This window comes from Cebus imitator, unplaced genomic scaffold (genome assembly GCF_001604975.1).
Source record: "Cebus imitator isolate Cc_AM_T3 unplaced genomic scaffold, Cebus_imitator-1.0 Scaffold0, whole genome shotgun sequence".
Classification (NCBI taxonomy): Eukaryota; Metazoa; Chordata; class Mammalia; order Primates; family Cebidae; genus Cebus; species Cebus imitator.
This window is the reverse complement of record NW_016107315.1, coordinates 3,841,244-3,862,019: the sequence shown is the minus strand read 5'-3', so window position 1 is coordinate 3,862,019 and position 20,776 is coordinate 3,841,244. Positions and strand designations below refer to the sequence as shown.

The 20,776-nt window shown below is 56.9% G+C and overlaps 2 protein-coding genes across 2 annotated transcripts in view; both read left to right on the top strand.

Moving 5' to 3' along the window:
- Positions 1–20,776, top strand: part of GNAT1 (G protein subunit alpha transducin 1) — a 67,070-nt gene that overhangs the window by 40,723 nt on the left and 5,571 nt on the right. The window lies entirely within an intron of this gene.
- Positions 3,713–20,776, top strand: part of GNAI2 (G protein subunit alpha i2) — a 24,564-nt gene continuing 7,500 nt past the window's right edge. The window contains exons 1-4 of the mRNA XM_017529076.2: positions 3,713–4,222; positions 20,004–20,046; positions 20,303–20,444; positions 20,616–20,776. Of these exons, the coding sequence (XP_017384565.1) occupies positions 4,105–4,222; positions 20,004–20,046; positions 20,303–20,444; positions 20,616–20,776 (464 nt within the window). The 5' untranslated portion in view covers positions 3,713–4,104. The remainder of the gene's footprint in view (positions 4,223–20,003; positions 20,047–20,302; positions 20,445–20,615) is intronic.

Below are 20,776 nucleotides of genomic sequence, written 5' to 3'. Positions count from 1 at the left end.
AAAAAAAGGGCTGGGTGCAGTGGCTCACAGCTGTAATCCCAGCACTTTGGCCAAGGCAGATGGATCATCTGAGGTCAGGAGTTCAAGACCAGCCTGGCCAACATGGTGAAATCCCATCTCTACTAAAAATACAAAAATGAGCCGAGTATGGTGGCAGGCACCTGTAATCCCAGCTATTTGGGAGACTGAGGCAGGAGAAAAACTTGAACCCAGGAGGCAGAGGTTGCGGTGAGCCTAGATCTTGCCACTGCACTCTAGCATGGCTGATAGAGTGAGACTCAGTCTCAAAAACAGAAATCACTACTATAGCACCTCATATTTATTGAGGGCTTCCTATGTACCATGCACATTCTGCATGTTTTACATGTTTCCTCCTGGAGTCCTGACCTCTTGCCTGTGCTTTGGGCATGTATAACTGTTAGACCCATTTTACTGATGAGAAAACTGAGGCACAGGAAGTTTCTGATACTTGTCCAAAGTAAGAAATAGTTGGCAAGTTTGGAGACTACTCCTCAGAGTCTCTGCTGCCAGCTGCCAGTCTACAGCCTCCACCTCCTGCAGAGTCCAAACCACTGTGTGGGGGCGTTATCTATCCCCAGGGAACTGGGGAACCACAGATTTCCAAGCAAGGGAGTGATGTGATTTCTTTCTTTCTTTATTTATTTTTTTTTTCGAAATGGAGTCTTGCTCTGTTGCCCAGGCTGGAGTGCAGTGGCTTGATCTCGGCTCACTGCATCCTCTACCTCTCGGGTTCAAGTGATTCTCCTGCCTCAGCCTCCTGAGTAGCTGGGATTACAGGTACCTGACACCACGCCTGGCTAATTTTTGTATTTTTAGTAGAGACACAGTTTCACTATGTTGGTCAAGCTGGTCTCGAACTCCTGACCTCATGTCCACCCACCTTGGCCTCCCAAAGTTCTGGGATTACATGTGTGAGCCACCACACCTGGTGATGTGATTTCTTTCAGTATGATATCCTTGGCTGCCATGTGGAGGATGGATTGTAGGGGAAACAGGAGAGCCAAGGAAGAGCTTAGAGTCCTAGACTGGGAGATAGTGGGGACAGAGAACAGATACAGATTGGAGGAGAAATTGAGATAGGGAAGAGGCTGATGGCATATAGGGGTAGGGGAGGGGGGTTGTTGCTGTGGCTGGTTGGGGGACCATGAAGTGATGGAGAGCCTAGGAACAGGGGTCAGTGGGATGGGATGTACCCAGTTCTGGACAGTGTGTATTTGAGGTGCCCAGGTGTCTGGGGGAGGTTTCAGAGCAGTGGTGGACATGGGGCTGGCAATCAAGGAAGTGGAGAGGACCCTGTGGGTTTCTGAGCCCCCAAAGTGTGAGGCGTATGACTGGAGTGACAAGCAGAGGCCTGGCCATAGCCCTGGGGATCCCATGGAGATGGAGAAGGAGCAGCCAGCTGAGTGGAAGCAAGGGTTGCTGGACTCTCTGGGAAGAGCACAGGACTGGAAAGGAGTAGCTAACTGGCAGGAAGGGTGGGATAACCACAGGACCTGTCCTGGGGCTGGGGAAGGCCAGGCTCCATCCTGCCCTGCTTCCATAGATTGGGGTCTGTGTTGTGCCCACCTACTGAGAGCTGGGCCTCCAAGGGGCTGACAGGTTCTCCCTGTTGCCTGGCAACTGTGAGAGCTGTTGGCTGTTGCTAGGAGCAGGCTAGAGAGGCCAGAGGAGGGAGGATCGGCTCTCAAGCCTGGGGCGGGGCAACGTGTGAAGGGAAGGGGAGGGGCCCACCTTGGAAGCCAGTTTGTAGTCTGTGCGTGGACAGACTGTATTCTTGGCCATGTGCACCCATTTCTGTAGGGTGTTCTGTGGATTTAAGGCATGTTGGAGGCTGACCTATGTGTGGGTGTATACAGCATATCTGTGTCCCTGGTGGGCATTATGTATCCTCAACATGTTTCATGTCCATGGCAGGGCCTGCCTGAGCTTCAGAGCAGTGGTGGACATGGGGCACCATATCCCATGTCTCAGGACAGGAGGGAGCCCTGAGGGAGTCATTGGAGGACTTCCAGGACAATGACTCCTTATCAAGAGAAACATTCAGATAGGGATATGCAGACACTCCAGGGAGAATAGCCAGCCTGGGGAATTGGGACAAAATGTGTACCAAGCTTTGTTTGTTTGTTTGTTTGAGACAGAGTCTCACTCTATTGTCAGGCTGGAGTGCAGTGGTGTGATTTCAGCTCACTTCAACCTCTGCCTCCTAGGTTCAAGCGATTCTCCTGCCTCAGACTCCCGAGTAGCTGGGATTACAGGTGCACGCCACCATACCCACCTAATTTTTGTATTTTTAGTAGTGACAAGGTTTCACCATGTTGACCAGGCTGGTCTTGAACTCCTGACCTCAAGAGATCTGCCTGCTTCGGCCTCCCAGAGTGCTGGGATTACAGGCATGAGCCACCATTCCTGGCCAAAATGTGTACCAACATTCTAAGTAGTCTGTGCTAAATAGCGGGCTGTTGTTTGCAAGTACCCTGTCTTGCTTCAGGGACCTTCCCTGTCTTTGGGCTGGGGCCTCCTGGCCTCATGGCACTGGGGCCACACAAAACGCCTTAGTGAGTAATATTTGGCAGACCCTTCCAATGTCCAGTCGAGGTTGGGGCTGTGGGCTCCTCCTGGAGCGCAGGATCAGAAAGACTTGAAATGTTCAGCTAGAACCACTGCTGCCTCCACCCCACCTTTGCCTGGCCATAGGGTTGCAGCCATTGCCCAGTGGGGACAGGCCACAAGAGGGTGGGATGTGGGTTCATGGCCACCTCCAGACGTGGACAGGCCATGGAAAAGACAGATAATAAGATCGTGGCCACTTTTGTTTCTAGAAGTCCAGTGGCAACTTCTTCCTCTTTCTTCCCTCCCAACCCCCTCACCCTGCCTGTCTGCCCTCCCCTCTTCCTCCCTCTCCACCTTCTCTCCCTCTCTCCCTTCCTCCTTTGGGTTCTGGTTGCCTGGTCCCAGATTGGAGTCCAGGATGGCTGCCTGAGGAAGAATGTCTCCAGGTAGATTGGGGAAGGATTGGTAAGACTTGGATTACTTGAGAAGGCACCCAGCTGAAGGAGACAGCCTAGGCAAAGGTGTAGAGGTGGAAATCGACTTTTTTTTTTTTTTGAGACAGAGTCTCGCCCTGTGGCCTAGGCTGGAGTTCAATGGCACCATCTCGGCTCACTGAAACCTCCACCTCCCGGATTGAAGTGGTTCTCCTGCCTCAGCCTCCTGAGTAGCTAGGATTACAGGTGCCCACCACCTGTAATTTCTGGCTAATTTTTATATTTTTAGTAGAGATGGGGTTTCACCATATTGGCCAGGCTGGTCTTGAACTCCTGATCTCAAATGATACGCCCGCCTCGGCCTCCCAAAGTGCTGGGATTACAGGTGTGAGCCACAGCGCCAGGTCTTTTTTTTTCTTTTTCGACTTGCTGCAACCCAGAGGGAGAAGGGGGTAAACCCGCCTTAAGTCTGAGAAAACCGCAGTCCAGAAGGGCCCCCGGGTTCTGTAGATCCCAAAACAAGTTGATTGGGCCCATTAACTTTAACAAATGACAAAAGACACGCCTCCTCCACCTAACTCGCCCAACTCACTGACGCTCAGAGGGCGGGTTCCTGCTCGGCTCCAGAGGACACGAGATCCCCACCCTCGCCCCCCCGGCTGTCCCGCAGCACCCAATCGGAGCCCGGCCCCGCCTGCAGCCTGCCCAGCGCCGGGTCCCTTCGTTCGGATCCAACCCTATTGCCTTTGCTCGGCGTGGCCCCGCCTGCAGCCCAGACCCGAGCCTGGGCTGCGCTTAACTTCTCGCTTCTCTCCACGCTCGAGCCAATCACCAGCCTCGAATTTCCTCTGGCCCCGCCTCCAGACCCGCCCAGGCCCAGTCCCGGGCTTGGTTCGTCCAGGCCCCACCCCCGCCCCGCCCCGCGGTCGGTGCGCGGCGGTCGAGAAGGCGCCTACAGCAGACGCTCGGAACTGCGGACCCGAGAGCTTCCCGCATTAGGGCTGGTGGTGGGAGCGGAGTGGGTCGGGCGGGGCCGAGCCGGGCCGTGGGCCGTGGGCCGTGTGGGGGCCGGGCGGCGGCCGGGCCGGCGGACGGCGGGATGGGGTGCACCGTGAGCGCCGAGGACAAGGCGGCGGCCGAGCGCTCTAAGATGATCGACAAGAACCTGCGGGAGGACGGCGAGAAGGCGGCGCGGGAGGTGAAGTTGCTGCTGTTGGGTGAGGCCGCGTCCCGCAGCTTGAATCCCCCCAGACGAGGACTTTGACCTCCCAGACTAGGGCTTCAAACTCCCAGGCCCGCCTGGATCCCCACACCTAGTCCAGGACCAGGGTTGAAAACTCTAGGGTGGGCTAGACCTTTGATCCTGCCCAGACCCCCATCTCATTCCAGACCCCAGACCTCCAAATCCAGTCAACAGTGCCCCAACACCTGCGGTCCAGAGCCCTGCTTGGCCATCTGCCCTTGCTAACCAGCTTCACAGAACTTCCGAACCCCCGCCATCCTTCCCCACACTACCCAAACCCCCAGGACGCCCGCCACTTGTTCCCCAACCCTCAGGCTCCACTTGTTTTCCCCACCTGAGCCTTTTATTCCTGTTGTGCGTGAGCATCCCGCAGGCCCCTGCCAGACCCCCCGCGAGGCCCCCCACCCACTGCCTCCTTCTCCCTCTGTGCCCCATTGCTAGTCTGGAATCTGTATCCTCCACCTGTGCACTCTGACCCAAGAAACCTCTCGAGTGGGAAACTGTTCTTGAGCTCCCTCTCCAGCTGGAACCCCTTCAGCGAGCCCTGCCCCTGCTTCCTGCCCTCCAGATCCCTCTCTGCAGACATCACTCCCGAATCCCTTTGATGATCTTCCCTTAAGTCCTCTTACACTTTGGCCTTCCCCAGATCCCTCCACCCCTCCTGCACCAAGTGGGCTGGGCTAGGAGGAGGGAGCCCTGCGTTGGAAAAGGCCTAGGCTGCCTTACGCAGAACCCCCACGGGGCTGGTCTGAGGCTCCACTGGTCACACAGGGGGAGGGGGCCAGGCCTCAGGCTTCCCAGGGAGGCTCTGCGGGCTCTATGTTTTACAGTCTGGGAAATAGGAAAGAGTGTGGAGGAGTTAGGGTTGTGGCCGCCTCCAAGGCCAGGGAAGATGGTGGCTGCTAGAGCGGTGGGGGGAAGTGGAAGTGGTGAGACAGCAGACATATTGCTGCCCCTGCGGGTGGGCCCAGGAGATCTGCTAGTAGGTGCTGGGCTGCCCACACCCCTTCCGGGCTGCAAGGCCTGGGATGTAGCCTCTGAGAGTAGGGGGACTTGTTTGATCTTGGGGCCTTGTGAAGGGGAATGGACTGGCCGAATAAAGAGTTGAGGGGCTAGTTGGGGGTGGGCCTGGGTGCCTCTGAGCATCCCAGCTGGCCTTTCTCAATGACCATGGGCTTACTGGTTGTCCCCATCCAGCCTCCCACTGGAAGCAGGGGTGGTGCCCAGTGGCAGTCTGATTTTGATTTGGGGGTTTTAGAGTTGGGGGGAGGGAGGCTCTCGTAACAGCGCAGCACCGTTGTAGGCTGGGTAGTGCACAGGGGGGTGTGGCCCCTCGGCTTCAGAACTGTCATGGGGCCCCAGGCTGTGAAAAGCAGGGCTTTTCATGCTAGGCTTGTGGCCAAGGAAGAGCGTGTATGTCCATTACGGGCCCATCTGTTGACTGTCCCGGGGGACCCGGCCTCCAGGGCACAGCCCCGGAGGTTTCAAAATGGCATCCGTTTCGCTGCTGCCTCAGGGAGGAAGAGAAGGGGCGGGAAGGGGCGGCGGCCCAGCCTCCTGGGCTGCTTTGCGTTGGGCGCTTGCCTCTTCCTGTCTCTGCTGTGAGTGCGGCAGCGACAGTGAGTGGGTGTCGACGCGGCGGAATGCCCTTCGCTGCTGCTGCTGCCCGCCGGGCCTGGGGAGGGCACTTCCGGTACCGCTGCCTCCCAGTGCCCAGCCAGAAGCCTCTTCCCAGGCTAATCGCAGTTACTGTGGTGGCGGAGGAGATGTGAGACTGGACCACAGAGCTGGGAGAACCCAGGGCTTCTGGCTAGTTTTGTGTCCCGACACCAGAAGGGTCCCCCATCCCACCAGGCCTCTGCTAAGTCAGGTGGGACCTAGCAACTCTTCCCACACTGGGCTTGCAGCAGCCAGGGGTGCAGGGTCTGGCTCAGCACTTTCTAACCTGGGGAGTTCACCCCGGGGTCCCGCCCCTCTGGCCTTTGCTTACTCTGTGAAATGGGCTTCCTGGGTTTGGGCCGAAGGAGTCCCCCAGCTCAGAATGGGGAGAACAAGAGCCCCCTGGTGGTTCTTGTTGGGGTTTTGGGCTGGGGATTAAGACCCCGCAGAGTGTGTGCTGCAAAGGGCCCCAGCCAAGCTCTGCCTGATACTGTCGACCCAATCTGCCTTGGCTGCCTGGGGCGGAATCCTGGCTTGAGCCAAGCCTTGCCCATCCAGGTGCAAGGTGACGATGGGAGTCCAGCTGTGGCAAGTTCAGAGTTCTGGGCGCCTGTCCCATGTAGCGGGAGACTTTGTCCAGGCAACGGGACGCAGATTGGGCAATTGCCAGCCTTCCCTCCCAGCCAGAACCACGCCTGCTGCCCCGCCCGCACACTGCCTCCCTCCCTCCCATCCTGGATAGCCCTGCCAGCAGGCGGGCACAGTCCTGTCACCAGGGCAGAGGCTGATGTGGTACACACAGAGTTTTCCTGGCAGCTTGGTGGGGGGAGAAGATACCAATCCTACTCTAGGGATGCTCCCCACTCCTACCCAGCTCAATGTGACTGACCAGCTAGGCCCAGATGGAATCTGGGGCTGTGGGCTGGGCACTTAGGGGAAAGGAAGCCAGAGTGTGTGTGAGGGGGATAGTCTCTGATTTGGGATGGGCTTGCGTGGACAGCTTCACAGAAAAAGGGGACAGTGTCCACCATTGGCTCCGTAAAGGCTTCAGAATGTAAATATAGCTGTTCTCTCTTGTCCCCTGGAACTTTGCATCTGCTGTTCCCTACTTGATTGTGCTTTAAAGCTTTACTCCAGAATCACCTCCCAGGATCCTTCCTGGACATCCTCCCTCAACCAAGGCTGGTGAAACATCTCTGGCTCCCAGTGCTATTGCTTCTCCCATCAGATACCTGGAGGCTGCCGGGCAGGGCTATGTCCTCTTCATTTCTGTGCCGGGCATGGAGCCTGGCATCTACTGGGTGCTTCTCATCTGTTTGTTGAAAGAAGGAAGTATCCTCTGAACCTGATTTTGGGTAGACGGAGGGGTAAACTGAGCAGCAGTTTGGATACTGTGGGCAGGAAGCAAGGGTCCACAGGCCCACTGCAAGGTCGGTGACCAGCATTGAGGGGACACTGAGAAAAACTCTTCAGGCTGTTTCTTCCCAGCCCTGCCACAGGCTATGCTGGCACCTCCGAAACAGTTCTTACCCCACCCCTTGCGGAACTCCTGCTGAGCAGCCTGCAGCCTGTTCATCTGGGAGAGTTCTGGCTTTGTATTCTTCCAACTCAGGCTGTTTGTGCACTGCTAGAGGGCTGCTGTCTCTGCCACTCTGGCAGCCACAGTAGAGCTTGAGCTGGCTGGTCCCACTGGGGCTGCCCCTCTGCTCTGGGGCTCAGACCAGAGCAATACTGTGAGAGGCCTGGGACTGGCCAGCGCAGAGACTGCACATAGCAAGGGCTCAGTTAAGTTTACCAAGAGAAAAGAAAGGGAATTTTGTGGCCTCTGTCCTGTCTGTGTCTCTTGCAAAGGGCTGGCATACTATAGATGCCTAATGAGTGTATATGGACAGAATGAAGTGATCGAATGTGTCCACGAATAGGGCATAGCTCCTGGGAGAGGGGTAAGTTTAATTCTGCAGCAGCCCTAGAGCCTGGTCTAGCAGGAGATAGATGGGAAGGGCTAGCCTGGGATTCTGGCTGGCTGGGTGGTGGGTTAGACTCTAGTGGTGTCTGTGAAGGGGGGCTTCCTGGAGGAGGAGGGGTCTGGTGGGCATCTGTGAAGGATGAACACCATTTGCCAGGGCCAGGCACTGGAGGGCAGAGGGACTGACTCGACAAGAGCTCTGCAGCAGAAAGACTTGGCCCTTTATTCCCAAGACCTTGGGTGGGTGTTTCCTGGCAGGGCTGTGGGAGGGCCTATCCTCCCTGGACCAGCCCATGGGGTCACCCAGACCTGAGTTTGAATCCCAGTTCCACCTAAGGCACTGGCTGAGAAACTCAGCATCAGGTGAAGCCCTGGAAGGAGTCTTGCTCTCCATTCATAACCTGGAGGCAGAGGTGCCTCCCTGCAGCCACAGTTGTTATAGGGACAGTCCACCAAACCCTGGAGGTATGAAAATGAGTGAGGGAGGCCAGGCGCTGTGGCTCACACCTATAATCTCAGCATTTTGAGAGGCTGAGGCAGGCGGAGCACCTGTCAGGAGTCACAGGTCAAGAGTTCGAGACCAGCCTGGCCAACATGGTAAAACCCCATCTCTATTAAAAATACAAAAAACTTAGCCAAGTATGGTGGTGCGTGCCTGTAATCCCAGCTACTCAGGAAGGTGAGGTATGAGAATCGTTTGAACCTGGGAGGTGAAGGTTACAGTGAGCCAAGATGGTGCCACTGCACTCCAGCCTAGGGGACAGAGCAAGACTCTGTCTCAAAAAAAAAGAAAGTGGATGAGAGACTCACTGCTGAGTGGGAAGGAGGCAGCCATTCACAGCAAGTGGGGAGCCCAAGGTGTGCAGATAGTTGGTGACAGATTGTCCTGGGCGCCTTAGGCTCAACCTCTGGGGGCCTAGGTTTGGAGATGTGGCAGGGCCCTGGGTGCCAGGTGGGCTAGAACCCACCCAGGCTGGCCTCTAGACCCGACATTCTCTCCCAGCCCTCTCCTTCACTGCTGGAGCTCATTAGCACTTGAATGGGGGGCGGGGCGGCTTGGGCCTCTGAGTCTCTTCTTCCCACCCCTCCCCCAGGCCTTGTGGGGCTTTGTCTGCAGGAGCAGGCAGAGATGGAGCTCCCACATTAAGGAGTGAGCAGGGGTCCGAGCCATAGCTGACCTCCTCTGCCTGCATCCTGCCCAGTTCTGCTAGGCTCAGGCCCTGCCCCTCATGCCCGTGTCAGTGCAGCCAACATGAGGTCATACCTCTAGGGTAGGAGTGAGACTAGGTCCTTCAACGGATACCTCTGGGCTGAGAGACTAGGTAAATCAGGGCAGCTGGAGCTCAGCTGGGGGCATCACAGGTGGGGTGGGGGAGGGGAACCCCAGACAGAGGGTAGAGCAGGTGTGAGGACAGGAGGACAGAGGGAATGAGCAGCTGTGTCTGGAAGTGGAAGTCAAGCCAGCTGGGGGACAGGAACTTCCATGCCAGAAGCCCTGAAGCAGCATCTCACCACCCACTATGTGTCGGAGCCTAGGCTGCTGGATGGGGGCTGGGCATAATCCTGGACCCCTTTGGCCCAGGGCAGTTTGTCAGGGGTTGGCCCTGGGTGGCCTGAGAGGTAGGGTCACTGAGTGGCATCACTGATGTCCCAGGCCCTTGAACATTTGTTTGCCTAGCAAGTGGCACAGGTGGTACTGAGGGTGGGGTGTGGTCAGATCCCAGCAAGGTCCCTAGGCCTCCAGCACTGCGGAGGTGGGCAGTAGGTGCACTTGGGGCTACTTGAACCACAGGCAGACATGCTGGTCCTGTCTGCTTTGCCCTTGATCTCAGTTCTTGGTCCCTGGCTGTGTCTCTCTCAGTCTGTCTCTTGTTCTTTTTTTTTTTTGAGACGGAGTTTCGCTCTTGTTACCCAGGCAGGAGTGCAATGGCGTGAACTCGGCTCACCGCAACCTCCGCCTCCTGGGTTCAGGCAATTCTCCTGCCTCAGCCTCCTGAGTAGCTGGGATTACAGGCACGCACCACCATGCCCAACTAATTTTTTGTATTTTTAGTAGAGACGGGGTTTCACCATGTTGACCAGGATGGTCTCGATCTCTTGACCTCGTGATCCACCCGCCTCGGCCTCCCAAAGTGCTGGGATTACAGGCTTGAGCCACCGCGCCCGGCTTCTCTCAGTCTGTCTCTAAAAGCCACCCATTCACTTGGCAGGAACAGGATGGAGGAAGCTTTGTCCCCCACAAGCTCTTAGCCACTGAGGAACCAGGGCCTCCCCCACCCCACCCCGAGAAGAGGAGGAGACTGTTGCCCCAGAGCCTGAGTGCTGCCTCCCCTGTACCTGTTGTGCTGTGGGGGGAGGCAGGACTGGGCAGATGGGGGCAAGGCATAGGCCAGGGGGCAGTCTCATCTTCCCAGCATCTTGGGCCAGGAGTCCCAGCCTAGGCGTTCAGCGAAGAGAGGGAAGGGGGTCAACAGCTCTAGCCAGGCCACTGCTGATGCACCCTGCCTAAGAATGCTCTGAGAGGTGCTTTGGGGAAGGCAAAGGATTGCGACCTTTGATGGTGGCCCTTGTACCTGATGCTCTCAGGCAGCCCTTCCTCAGCTACAGGGGCAGGGTGGGGCCCTGTCTGCCCAGCCCCACCCAGCCCTTCTAGCCTGAAGCTCTTGTTCTTACTAAACCCTAACCCCACCCTCACCCTGATGCTACTTCTTGGGGCTGTGGCCGCTCTTGGTGGCTGGGGAGGAAGAATCTTTCTGGAATAACCAAACATTTGCTGGGCTGGTTCTTCTGTGCCGACCTCTGTGTACATTTACAAGGCTTGAAAGGCAGCACCACACCAGTCTGAGCAAAGGCCTAAAGGTGGCGTCATCTAAGCCTTGTTGGGGAGAAGGTATCCTTATGGCTTGGCTTGGAGGAATCTGGGGGCTCCAAGGCTGCTGCCAGCCTCAGAATCTGCAAAGGTGGTATTGGTAGTACCTACTGTGTGTGCCCCAGGCGGGGACGAGGAGGTGGTGAAGTCTGCACAGCACAGCACAGCACAGCAGGGCAGGGCTGGGCCTCTCGGGGAAGTGGTGTCCACACAGGAGGAAAAGGAGGAAGCAGCTGGGGGAGGAGGAGCCCAAAAGAGGAAGAGGCCAGAGGGCTGCCTGATGCTAGGGTGGGGGTGAGAGCCCAAGGACCCCCCCAGGGCTTTGCCAACTGGAAGGGTCTAGGAGGTGAACACCTGCCCAGGCTTATCTGTGCATTCCTGTGGGCCATTCTAATGGCAGTCACTGGGTTGGAGCCAGTCCAGGTAGCTTTGTCCCTTGTCCTGCCCCAGCAACCGTTGAGCCCAGGATCCCAGAGAAGGTGGTGCCTCCGAGAAGGATTCCAGGCCCCTCCTTTGGCCACAGGAAGTTGTGGCTGGGAGAGGGACACTGGTGGGAAGGCTAGCAGGAAGGCAGAGGGTTGCTCTTAGATTCCCGAGCGGCCATTGCTCTCCAAAGCCGGAAGGCCAGCCACAGGCCGAGATGAATGCCTGGAAATGCAGCAGCAGCGCCGAGATGAACTCACTCCGGGTTTCCCCTGCTAGGGTGGACAAAGGAGCCCATGCCTCATCCTAAGGATTCTCCCGTCAGCACCCACTCACTGGGTCTATAGGTGCATTCACGGGGCCTCAGTTTCCCCTCAGGTGATAGCCACAGCTGATTGAGCCTTCACTGTGGAGCTGGACTCTTCATGATCTTGTCATATTTAATCCTGTGAGGCTGGGACTGACATTACATCCATTTCACTCATGGACAAATTGAAGCTCAGGGACATTATGTCACTTACACAAGAAGCAGAGATGCCAGGACATGACCCATGCACCTGCCTCCAACTGCCATGGCCCCTTGGGAGTCTGTGCTGGCTGGAAGAAACGGATCAGGCAGGACAGCGGGCAGTTGGTGTGGGTGCATGTGTGTTCTGTATGTGCCTATGGGCCTTGGCTTGCAGGCCTCATTTCCTCTTTTAGGAGATGGAAAGGGAGCTGTCCGACCTGGAAGGCGGGACCCAAGACTCTTGTGTGTGAATCTTTCTACGGCCATGTGGTCATGGGGAACACTCCCCCCCACTTTTTTTTTTTGAGATGGAGTCTCGCTCTGTCTCTCAGGCTGGAGTGCAGTGGCAAGATCTCAGCTCACTGCAACCTCCACCTCCCAGGTTCAAGTGAGTCTCCTGCCTCAGCCTCCCAAGTAGCTGGCATTAGGCATGCACCACTACACCCAACCAATTTTTTATTTTTAGTAGAGACGGGGTTTCACCATGTTGGTCAGGCTGGTCTCAAACTCCTGACCTCAAGTGATTTGCCTGCTTCGGCCTCCCAGAGTGCTGGGATTACAGGTGTGAGCCACCGAGCCTGGCTACAGCTGCTCCATTTTTACTTCCCACCTTTCCTTCTAGCCCATATCCCCTCACAGTGATGCTCAAGTTATAGCTGGCAACTTAGGACTAATTTTTTCCCTAATATTATGCTTTTTCTCCCACAAGCCCCAGTCTTAGGAGGATTGAGACCAAATCTGGGGAAGGCTCAGAAGCTGTTGAAGTCCACAGTGAGGGCCTCTGAGACTGAGAATTGTCCAGAGAAGTGAAAGAAGTGTGTTCCTTAGGGCCCCACTGTAAGCAAAGGCTCAGTGCTGGGTGCATGTGTGGTGCTGTGTGGTGGCTGAATGTGGCCATGATGTCAGCTGGTGACTGCATGATAGTTGATGAAGCTGCTTCCTCACGCTCCTTGGCCTCTGAATCTCAGTGTTGTGGCCTAGTGGGGCCTTATCCTCTCCTGTGGGGGTTCCTAGGGGTTCTGCTGTGTTGCTAGGCCAGGCCCTAGGGGGCTAGGGGCCTGAGGGGCTACAGCAGAAGCGTCCAAGCTTCTCTGGGCCATGAGGCCATGCACAGAGCAGAGACCTGTGCATCCTCATGGCCACCCAAGACTCTGGGTCCCAGAAGGTCCAGTTCCTCACTTTTCTCACTGTGTGACCTCAGGCTGTCCTCTTCCCTCTGTGTGTCCAGTACTAGAACCTGTGATGCTGTGATTCATAGCATGGTCTTCTGGCTTCTGGACACAAGGACAGCTGCTGGCTTGGGTTGGGCCCTGAGGCAGTTTGGGGTGAGTGTGCAGACCCAAGGGAGGCTACTCAGGGCAGGCCTTGGGTTTGGCACGCTCCCTTGAGGAGTGCATTTCGTAGATGAGGTCTAGGCTCTGGTACCAGAGTCCACCACTGTGAATCAGAAGGGAGGAGGGGTCATTCAGGCATGCTGGGAGCGGTGGAGGGATGCCTGAAATGAAGACACCCCCAGGGAGAGGGTGCCAAATGGTCCAGCTCCGTGTGATCTGGGTCGTGTCCAGCACCTCCTGGCTCCTGCACAGGGCAGGACCTGGGGCCTAAGGGGCCAACGATGAACAGGTCTGGGGCCTCCTTTACATTAGGCTGGCCTTCCTCACCTGGTGCCTGAGTTTCCCCTGTGCAGTGGAAAGGGCCCCACTGAGGGAGACAGACCTTGCCCCACAAAGCCTTTCCCATGTGTGGGCAGGACCTTAGGCCTCAATTTCCCTAATACAGAGATCTCTGGCTTGGCAGTAGCAAGCCAGGCCCTGGTTGATAGTGCTCCCCTGATGGGCACTGTGAATCCCTGGAAGCTACTGGAGGCAGCCGAGTGCCCGAGGCTGGTGGGAGGGAGGTGTGGGGTCTGTTCTGTTCAGGCATCCAGTATAGGGCTGGGCCACACACATGGGTAGGGGTGTTGCCGGGCCCTTTCAACACCTCAAGTCCCTGCCTCCCAGAGCTGGACCCATGCTGAGACTCCTCGGAAGGAATGAGGGGCCAGAGAGCAGCACCTGGAGGAAGGAAGCGACGCCACGGGCGGGGCCCAGAGGGCCTTTGTCTAGAGAGGTCTCTGCCCCTCCCTCCCGTTGCCATGGTTTCTGTGTGTGCAGAGTCTTTACCGGCTGGGGGCTTCCCAGGGACGAGGTGGTGGGTGGGGCACCTTCCCCAGCTGCCCCTGGCGGAGGCTGCTTTTCTGAAACAAAACGCTCCCCAGTGCTGCCCAGCCCCCACCTCCTTCCACAGCATCTCTGGCTGCTGGGCGCCCCCTTGTGGTAGCAGGGCCTGGGTCCCTAGGGCTGCAGGGGACGAGGAGGTGCACAGGATCTGAGAACCACAGGCTGGGCTGAAGATGTGGCACCTTCCTGGGATGAGAGTAGGAGGTGGTGTCTGGGCTGCCTTTGGGGTGGGCTCAGGGCTCACCACCACCTGCCCCACCATGCCCCACTGGGGCAGGCTGGGGAGCTGTGGCAGTGTTTGGCGGGCCTGGTGCTGTGAGTTTGAGTTGGGCTGCTGCCCAAGTCTGCCCTGTGGTCCCAGCCGCTGCTGTTTCTGAGACTTTCTGCCCTCGGGCCTGCCACGTCAGCTGGCTGCTTTCCCTGGCCCCATGTGTTCCCACAGAGCCCACCAGCGTGGGGGCTCTCTCCAGGGAGGGCTTCTGCTTGGCTTTCTGGGTGTGTGAAGCTAGTGAGCAATGGCAGCAGTGAGGCTCCTGGGCAGGAAGGAGGCCCCAGCTGTGTACGAGTGCCAGGTTATACGGAAGGGAAGTGACGACACAGAGTGGAAAGCCCGCAGAGGAGCCAGTAGCTCTGACTCCTGTCCCAGGTTATGCTGAGTCCCAGCAGGGAATCACCACAGCCCTGAACCAGCCTGTTAGCTGCTGTTCATTGCTCTTCACCTGCTCTTCATCTGAAAGCCTTCAGAAGCTCTCCTTCAAATGAGATGACCACAGTATTCTACTCTGCAGGTTACAGGAAATGAGAGGTTTGGGGAAATCGGTACTCTTTCAAAGAGCAGAAAAATAGTGGTAACTTTCATCCCAATGCTCACCATGTACCCCACATTGTGAGAAGAGCTTTGCATTTAATCCTTACCCATCTCTCAGGAGGAGACACTGTTATCCCATTTCACAGATGAGGTGCCAGAGAAAGAGCAAGAAAGGAGTTGAAGCTCTTGGGGATCTCAGGAAGGATCAGGGTGGACATCAGGGCTGTGGCAAGTCCGGACCTCCTTCTGGGAGAAGATCTGAAAACGGGAGGTGGGCTGGCTGGCTGCTTGAGGCTTGACAGTTCTGCCCACGGGAGACTGAAGCCAGAAAGGACAGGAGCAGGTCTCAGCCTCCCAGCAGATCAAAGCCTGTTAAGGAGTTAGAGGGTCCAAGATGAACAGATGCTATGACTTGAGTGCTGGGACCTGGAATAAGCATCAAGCAACCAGACCTATGGGCCTGTCTCTCCTGCTGCAGGGGCCCCACTGGCCTTGTTTGCGCAGGTGGAGTGGTAATGTCTCCCTTCTCTCATCGTTCCCTCCTCCACTGGGACTCAGCACTCCCAGAGTGGAAGCAGATGTTTTAATGCAGAGCAGCTGCCACCGCGAAGCACTACACTGCGATTACTGCCCGCTTGCTGTGGGCCCAGCAGCTGCACCACGGGGCAAAGCCTGCAGAGCTTTCTTCCTTGGTGGGAAGAGGTATGACTCAGTGGGAATGCCAAGGCCACCCCAGGGAACATCTGCAGGCCTCTCTGGTCTTACCCAGTTGGGGATAGAGTACTTAGTGAGGCCCTCTTCGGGAAGGAGAGGCTGACTCATGCCACCTTCTATTGCCTCAGTTCCCCTACCCAGCACCTTGGCAGAAATCTGGACTCAGGCCAGACACGGTGGCTCATGTCTGTAATTCCAGCACTTTGGGAGGCTGAAGCAGATGGATCGCTTGAGGTCAGGAGTTCAAGACCTGCCTGGCCAACATGGCAAAACCCTGTCTCTACTAAAAATACAAAAATTAGCCAGGCATGGTGGTGCATGCCTGTAGTTCCAGCTACTCAGGAGGCTGAGGCAGGAGAATCATTTGAACCTGGGAGGCAGAGGTTGTGGTGACCCAAAATTACACTACCACAGCACTCCAGCTTGGGTGACAGAGTGAGACACTGTTTCTTTTTTATTTATTTTTTTGAGACTGAGTCTCACTCTGTCACCCAGGCGGGAGAGTGCAGTGGTGCAATCTCAACTCACCGCAACCTCCACCTCCCAGGTTCAAGCGATTCCCCTGCCTCAGCCTCCCGCGTAGCTCGGACCGGACTACAGGTGCCCACCACTATGCCTGGCTAATTTTTGTATTTTTAGTACAGATGAGGTTTCACCATGTTGGCCACGCTGGTCTCGAACTCCTGACCTCAGGTGATCCACCTGCTTCGGCCTCTCAAAGTGCTGGGATTACAGGCGTGAGCCACCACACCCAGCTGTGAGCCACTGCACCTAGCTGACTGTTTTAAAAAAAAAAAAAATCTGGACTCAGCTATCCCTCTGAGGGGCAGGTTCGAGGGGAACTGGGTACACGCAAAACTCGGCCACATGTCAGCTTATCTGATAGGGTACATCCCTCAGATCCTGGCGGAAAGGGGACCCAGCCAGAGGTGTGGAGAGTGAGGCTGCTGCCCCACAGCTGCCAGGGCACTTAGCCTGTGGGCTGCTTGAGAGCTCTTCACCCCACCCATTCCACCCAGAGGCCATACTGTGGCTCCACCCATCTCTGCTCCTGGCCCCCTTCTCTCCTGGAGCTGCTCCTGGGCTGTGCCCCTGCCTCCATCCCGGTGTTCCCCGTTTCCTGCCTGGCTGCCTGCACCACACCCTTGTCCTGCCACTCACTACTTCCCGCCTGAGTCACAGCTGCTGGAAAGACAGAGACCAACCAGCCCGAGTCTAGGGATAGAGGCTCCATGATTTGCTTACCTGTCAAGTGGGGCTGTTTTTTCAGTGACCCCTGCTGGGGGTAGAGAATGTTCTCCTAACATTTAAGAGGCCTTAGGAGGGGAAACCAAAACTTGAAGGGGACAGGGAAGTGGGCCCTCCCTGGCTGGGGCAGGGAGCAGATATCCTGGCTCCTAGCGTGACTGGCTCCATGCTGCCCACCTTGTATCTACCAGGTCTAGCTGCTGTTAGGAAAATCAGATGCAAAGCAAGTTTGCACCCTCATCCCTATCCCTGGGCAGGGTCACAGAGCAGCCCACATCACCTACTAAGAGTGCTCAAAGGAGCCGGGCACGGTGGCTCACACCTGTAATCCCAACACTTTGGGAGGCTGAGGCGGGAGGATCATAAGGTCAGGAGATCAAGACCATCCTGGCCAACATGGTGAAACCCTGTCTCTACTAAAATACAAAAAATTAATCGGGCGTGGTGGCACACACCTGTATTCCCAGCTACTCAGGAGGCTGAGGCAGGGGAATTGCTTGAACCGGGAGGCAGAGGTTGCAGTGAGCCGAGATTGCGCCACTGCACTCTGGCAACAGAGCAAGGCTTTGTCTCAAAAAAAAGAGTGGTCAAAAGCCCAGACCCCCTCTTCACTCCCAGTGGCCATATAGGGAAACTGATGCCTCAGGTGGGCAGGAGCCCCTGAAGTCACAGAAGAGGGGGCAGCTTTCACCCTAGTCTTCAGGTCGCCCGTGGCCTGTGTAGCTGCCTGCTGAGTCTCGGCTTGCCTGGCTGGGGATGACATGATGGATCTAACCCATGACTTCACATCCTTGGCCTCTGCTCCCCCAGTGCCCCCCCCCCATTCTGGCTGTGACTGGCCCCTGGTTCTTCCTCCTGCTCTGAAGGAGCCAGTGGGGAGGATAGCCACTGCTGCCCTCCCTGCCCCAATGGATGCCTTGAGTCTGGGCCTTTATGATTGGACATCACTGTGAGGCTTTCCTGGGACCTTCCCCCATGTCCCCATCGGCAGGTGGAGGAGTGTTAGTATGGAGATCCTGGCTGTGCCTCTGCCATGCACAGCCCAATGGGGAGGGAGCGGTGCTGGTATATACCCCAGTATACACCCCAGTGAAGATACTGGGCCTGGCGCCTCTAGTGGCCAGGGGCTGAAGCAATAGAGGGCATTGCTGTCCCAGCCATGGCCCCCCAGCTGCCCAGGGCCTGCACATTTGTATGTCCACAAGGTTGTGCAACCATCACTGCTATCTAAAATTCCAGAACATTATCACCACCTCCGAAAAGAAACATCATACTCAACTAGTTGTCACTCCCCAAGTCCCCTGCCGTAGTCCTGGAAAGGGGGCCTGGGACAATCAGAAGTGCAGTGATGGCAGGCACCTGGTGGCATTTGTGAGGAGGGCTCAGGCCCTTCCCCTCAGGGTGGTCTCTGGCATGGGGGCTGAAGGTGGCCAAGGGCCTTGGCAAGGTCTGCCACCATGTCCCAATGCCTACTGCTGCTTGTTGAGCACTGCAGACATGGCCCAGAGTCTGCCTGGGGAGGTAGAGAGTGGACCAAGTGACAGGTGGACCGTGTGTCCCCGCTGCAGTACCAGGCACTCAGGACAACTCTAGGAGGGACTGCATGGTGGGCACATGTGCTCCCTGCAGCGGGGACTATAACCCTGTGACCTCAACCTCCCTGGACCTCAGTTCCATCACTGGTTAAAGCAGGGTGAGAATGGAACCTACCTCCCAGGATTGCTGTGGAGACAGCAGTTGGTGGGTGTCATCGATGTAGAGCAGCATCTGGCATATAGTGGGCGCTGTTTTCATATAGCTTTGCTGTCATTATTGCTGATGTTATTGTTGCTGCTTGTGTTCATTTGTGTGTTAGCACCTTCCTCCTCTGAGGTTGTCTTGACCAGCCCCAGGGGATGCTGGTGAAGGTGGTCAGAGTACCCAAGTTGACCTCTGCACAGACCCCACTGCCCACCCAGCAAAGCTGCACAGAGGGACAGATGTGCCACAGTGATCAGGAGAATTGGGACTCTGTGAATGGGGCGTGGGACAGGTATTCCCAGCAAAGAGAACAGCATGAGCAGGGTCCTGGAGGTGGCTGGAGGCAGTGCCTGGCAGCTGAGCTGCAGGTGTGACTGGCAGTGATGGGGCAGGAGCAGAGGGTCTGGGAAGGAGAGCGGGGGCCCAGCTGAGGGCCATTCGACCTGGAGCTCAAGACAGCGAGCAGCAAGGGGGCAAGTGCAAGGTGAGGCCCTGCCTCTGCTCTCTCTGGCCCCCAGCCTGGGAGATGGATGGCCCTCCTGGTCCTTCCTTACACACGTTCCCTGGGTCATGCAGGTTCCTGGGCTACACTCCTCAATATCTGGCTCTGTTGTCTGGGATGGTACCTGGGAATCTGCTTTTTAAAATACCTCCCAGGGCATTGCTTTGCAGGGTCTCAGCCACATTTTGAGAATGGGAGGGTGGACCAGGCATCATGGTTCCCTGCACCCTCTTGCTCTTCTGAGTCCTGGCTGCGTGATCTTAGATCAAGACTTTATTTTTCTAAGCCTCAATGTCCTCATCTATAGAATGGGAACAGAAACAGTATCTGTTTCTGGGACTGCTGTGACTAACACAGGAGAGAATGTGGCATATTTCAGTACCAGCTAAGGAGAAATATGGGGCAGGGCTCTACCAGGCCAGGGAAAAGCTTGTCAGTATGGGCGCGCGCGCGCGCGCGTGTGTGTGTGTGTGTGTGTGTGTGTGTGTCTGTAGGTGTCCCAGGTTATGGCTGTCTAGCCTCCATCTGCTCAGGTCAGACCTGGGCACAGTGAGCAGAGGGTGGGGCATTGGGCCATGTCCTGAAAGCTCAAGTGTGACACTGTGCTCCTGCTTAGGCCCCTGGTTGCTAAGGCTCGGAATATGGGGAGAAGAAGGGCTGCCACCCTGTTGGATGGAGTATGCAGGGCATCTTCCTGCCCGCTCTGCCCAAGGCACCGTGTTGGCATGCACCAGCTGCACAGGGTGGCGAGCTCGTGTTTGTGAGAACAGGGTGGCTCCTTCAGGGCTGGCCAAGTCTCCAGCCAAGACCCCTGAACTCAACCAGGGCAGTGGGGAGCCACGTGGGCAGCAGAGCTCCTGGGAGGCAAAGGCCGGCAGAGAGTCTGCGATGAGGTACAGGTGCTCCAGGTTACCTTGACCACTGTGGTCCTGCAGCTGCATTCCTGGTAGCTCAACTGCCCACCAGGCCCAGCTGCCTCCATCTCACAGTACAGCTGATGGGAGGGTTAGTTCTGCCTCCTGGGCTACAGGGTGTCTGGGCATTTGTTCTGTGCCTCTGGAGCCCCTCTGTGCCTGACCACCCATGCCCTCTGTTCCAGGTGCTGGGGAGTCAGGGAAGAGCACCATCGTCAAGCAGATGAAGTAAGTGCTGTGCACCAGAGGCAGCGCCCAAACTCCAACTTCCCCTCTTCATCCGCTGGGCCTGTACTGCCTCCCACTATAGGCCCAGCCAGTCTTAGCCAGGCCCAGAACCTTCTCAGAGGCAGTCACCTATCCTTGGGTCCCAGTGGGTCAGGAGCAGTTTCCCCTTCTCTGAAGCAGGTCCCAGCAGCCCCAGGCAGCCATGGGAACTCCCAGTGCTCTGGGGTCACTAACCTTCCTGGCCCCTGGCTGTCAGGATCATCCACGAGGACGGCTACTCCGAGGAGGAATGCCGGCAGTACCGGGCGGTTGTCTACAGCAACACCATCCAGTCCATCATGGCCATTGTCAAGGCCATGGGCAACCTGCAGATCGACTTTGCCGACCCCTCCAGAGCGGTATGTGCCCTGCTCCCCACCCTCTCTCACCTCCCAAAAGATTTCAGGGCAAGTCTCATCCTGGGGAACCCAAGAATACCCTGGCCTGGGCCCCATTCCAGAGGTCTCCCTGCCTTTGGCAGAGTGGGGGTACACTCCTTCAACTGCCTGACCATCCACCGCTGTGCCCAGGACGATGCCAGGCAGCTGTTTGCACTGTCCTGCACTGCTGAGGAGCAGGGTGTGCTCCCTGATGACCTGTCCGGCGTCATCCGGAGGCTCTGGGCTGACCATGGTGTGCAGGCCTGCTTTGGCCGCTCGAGGGAATACCAGCTCAACGACTCAGCTGCCTA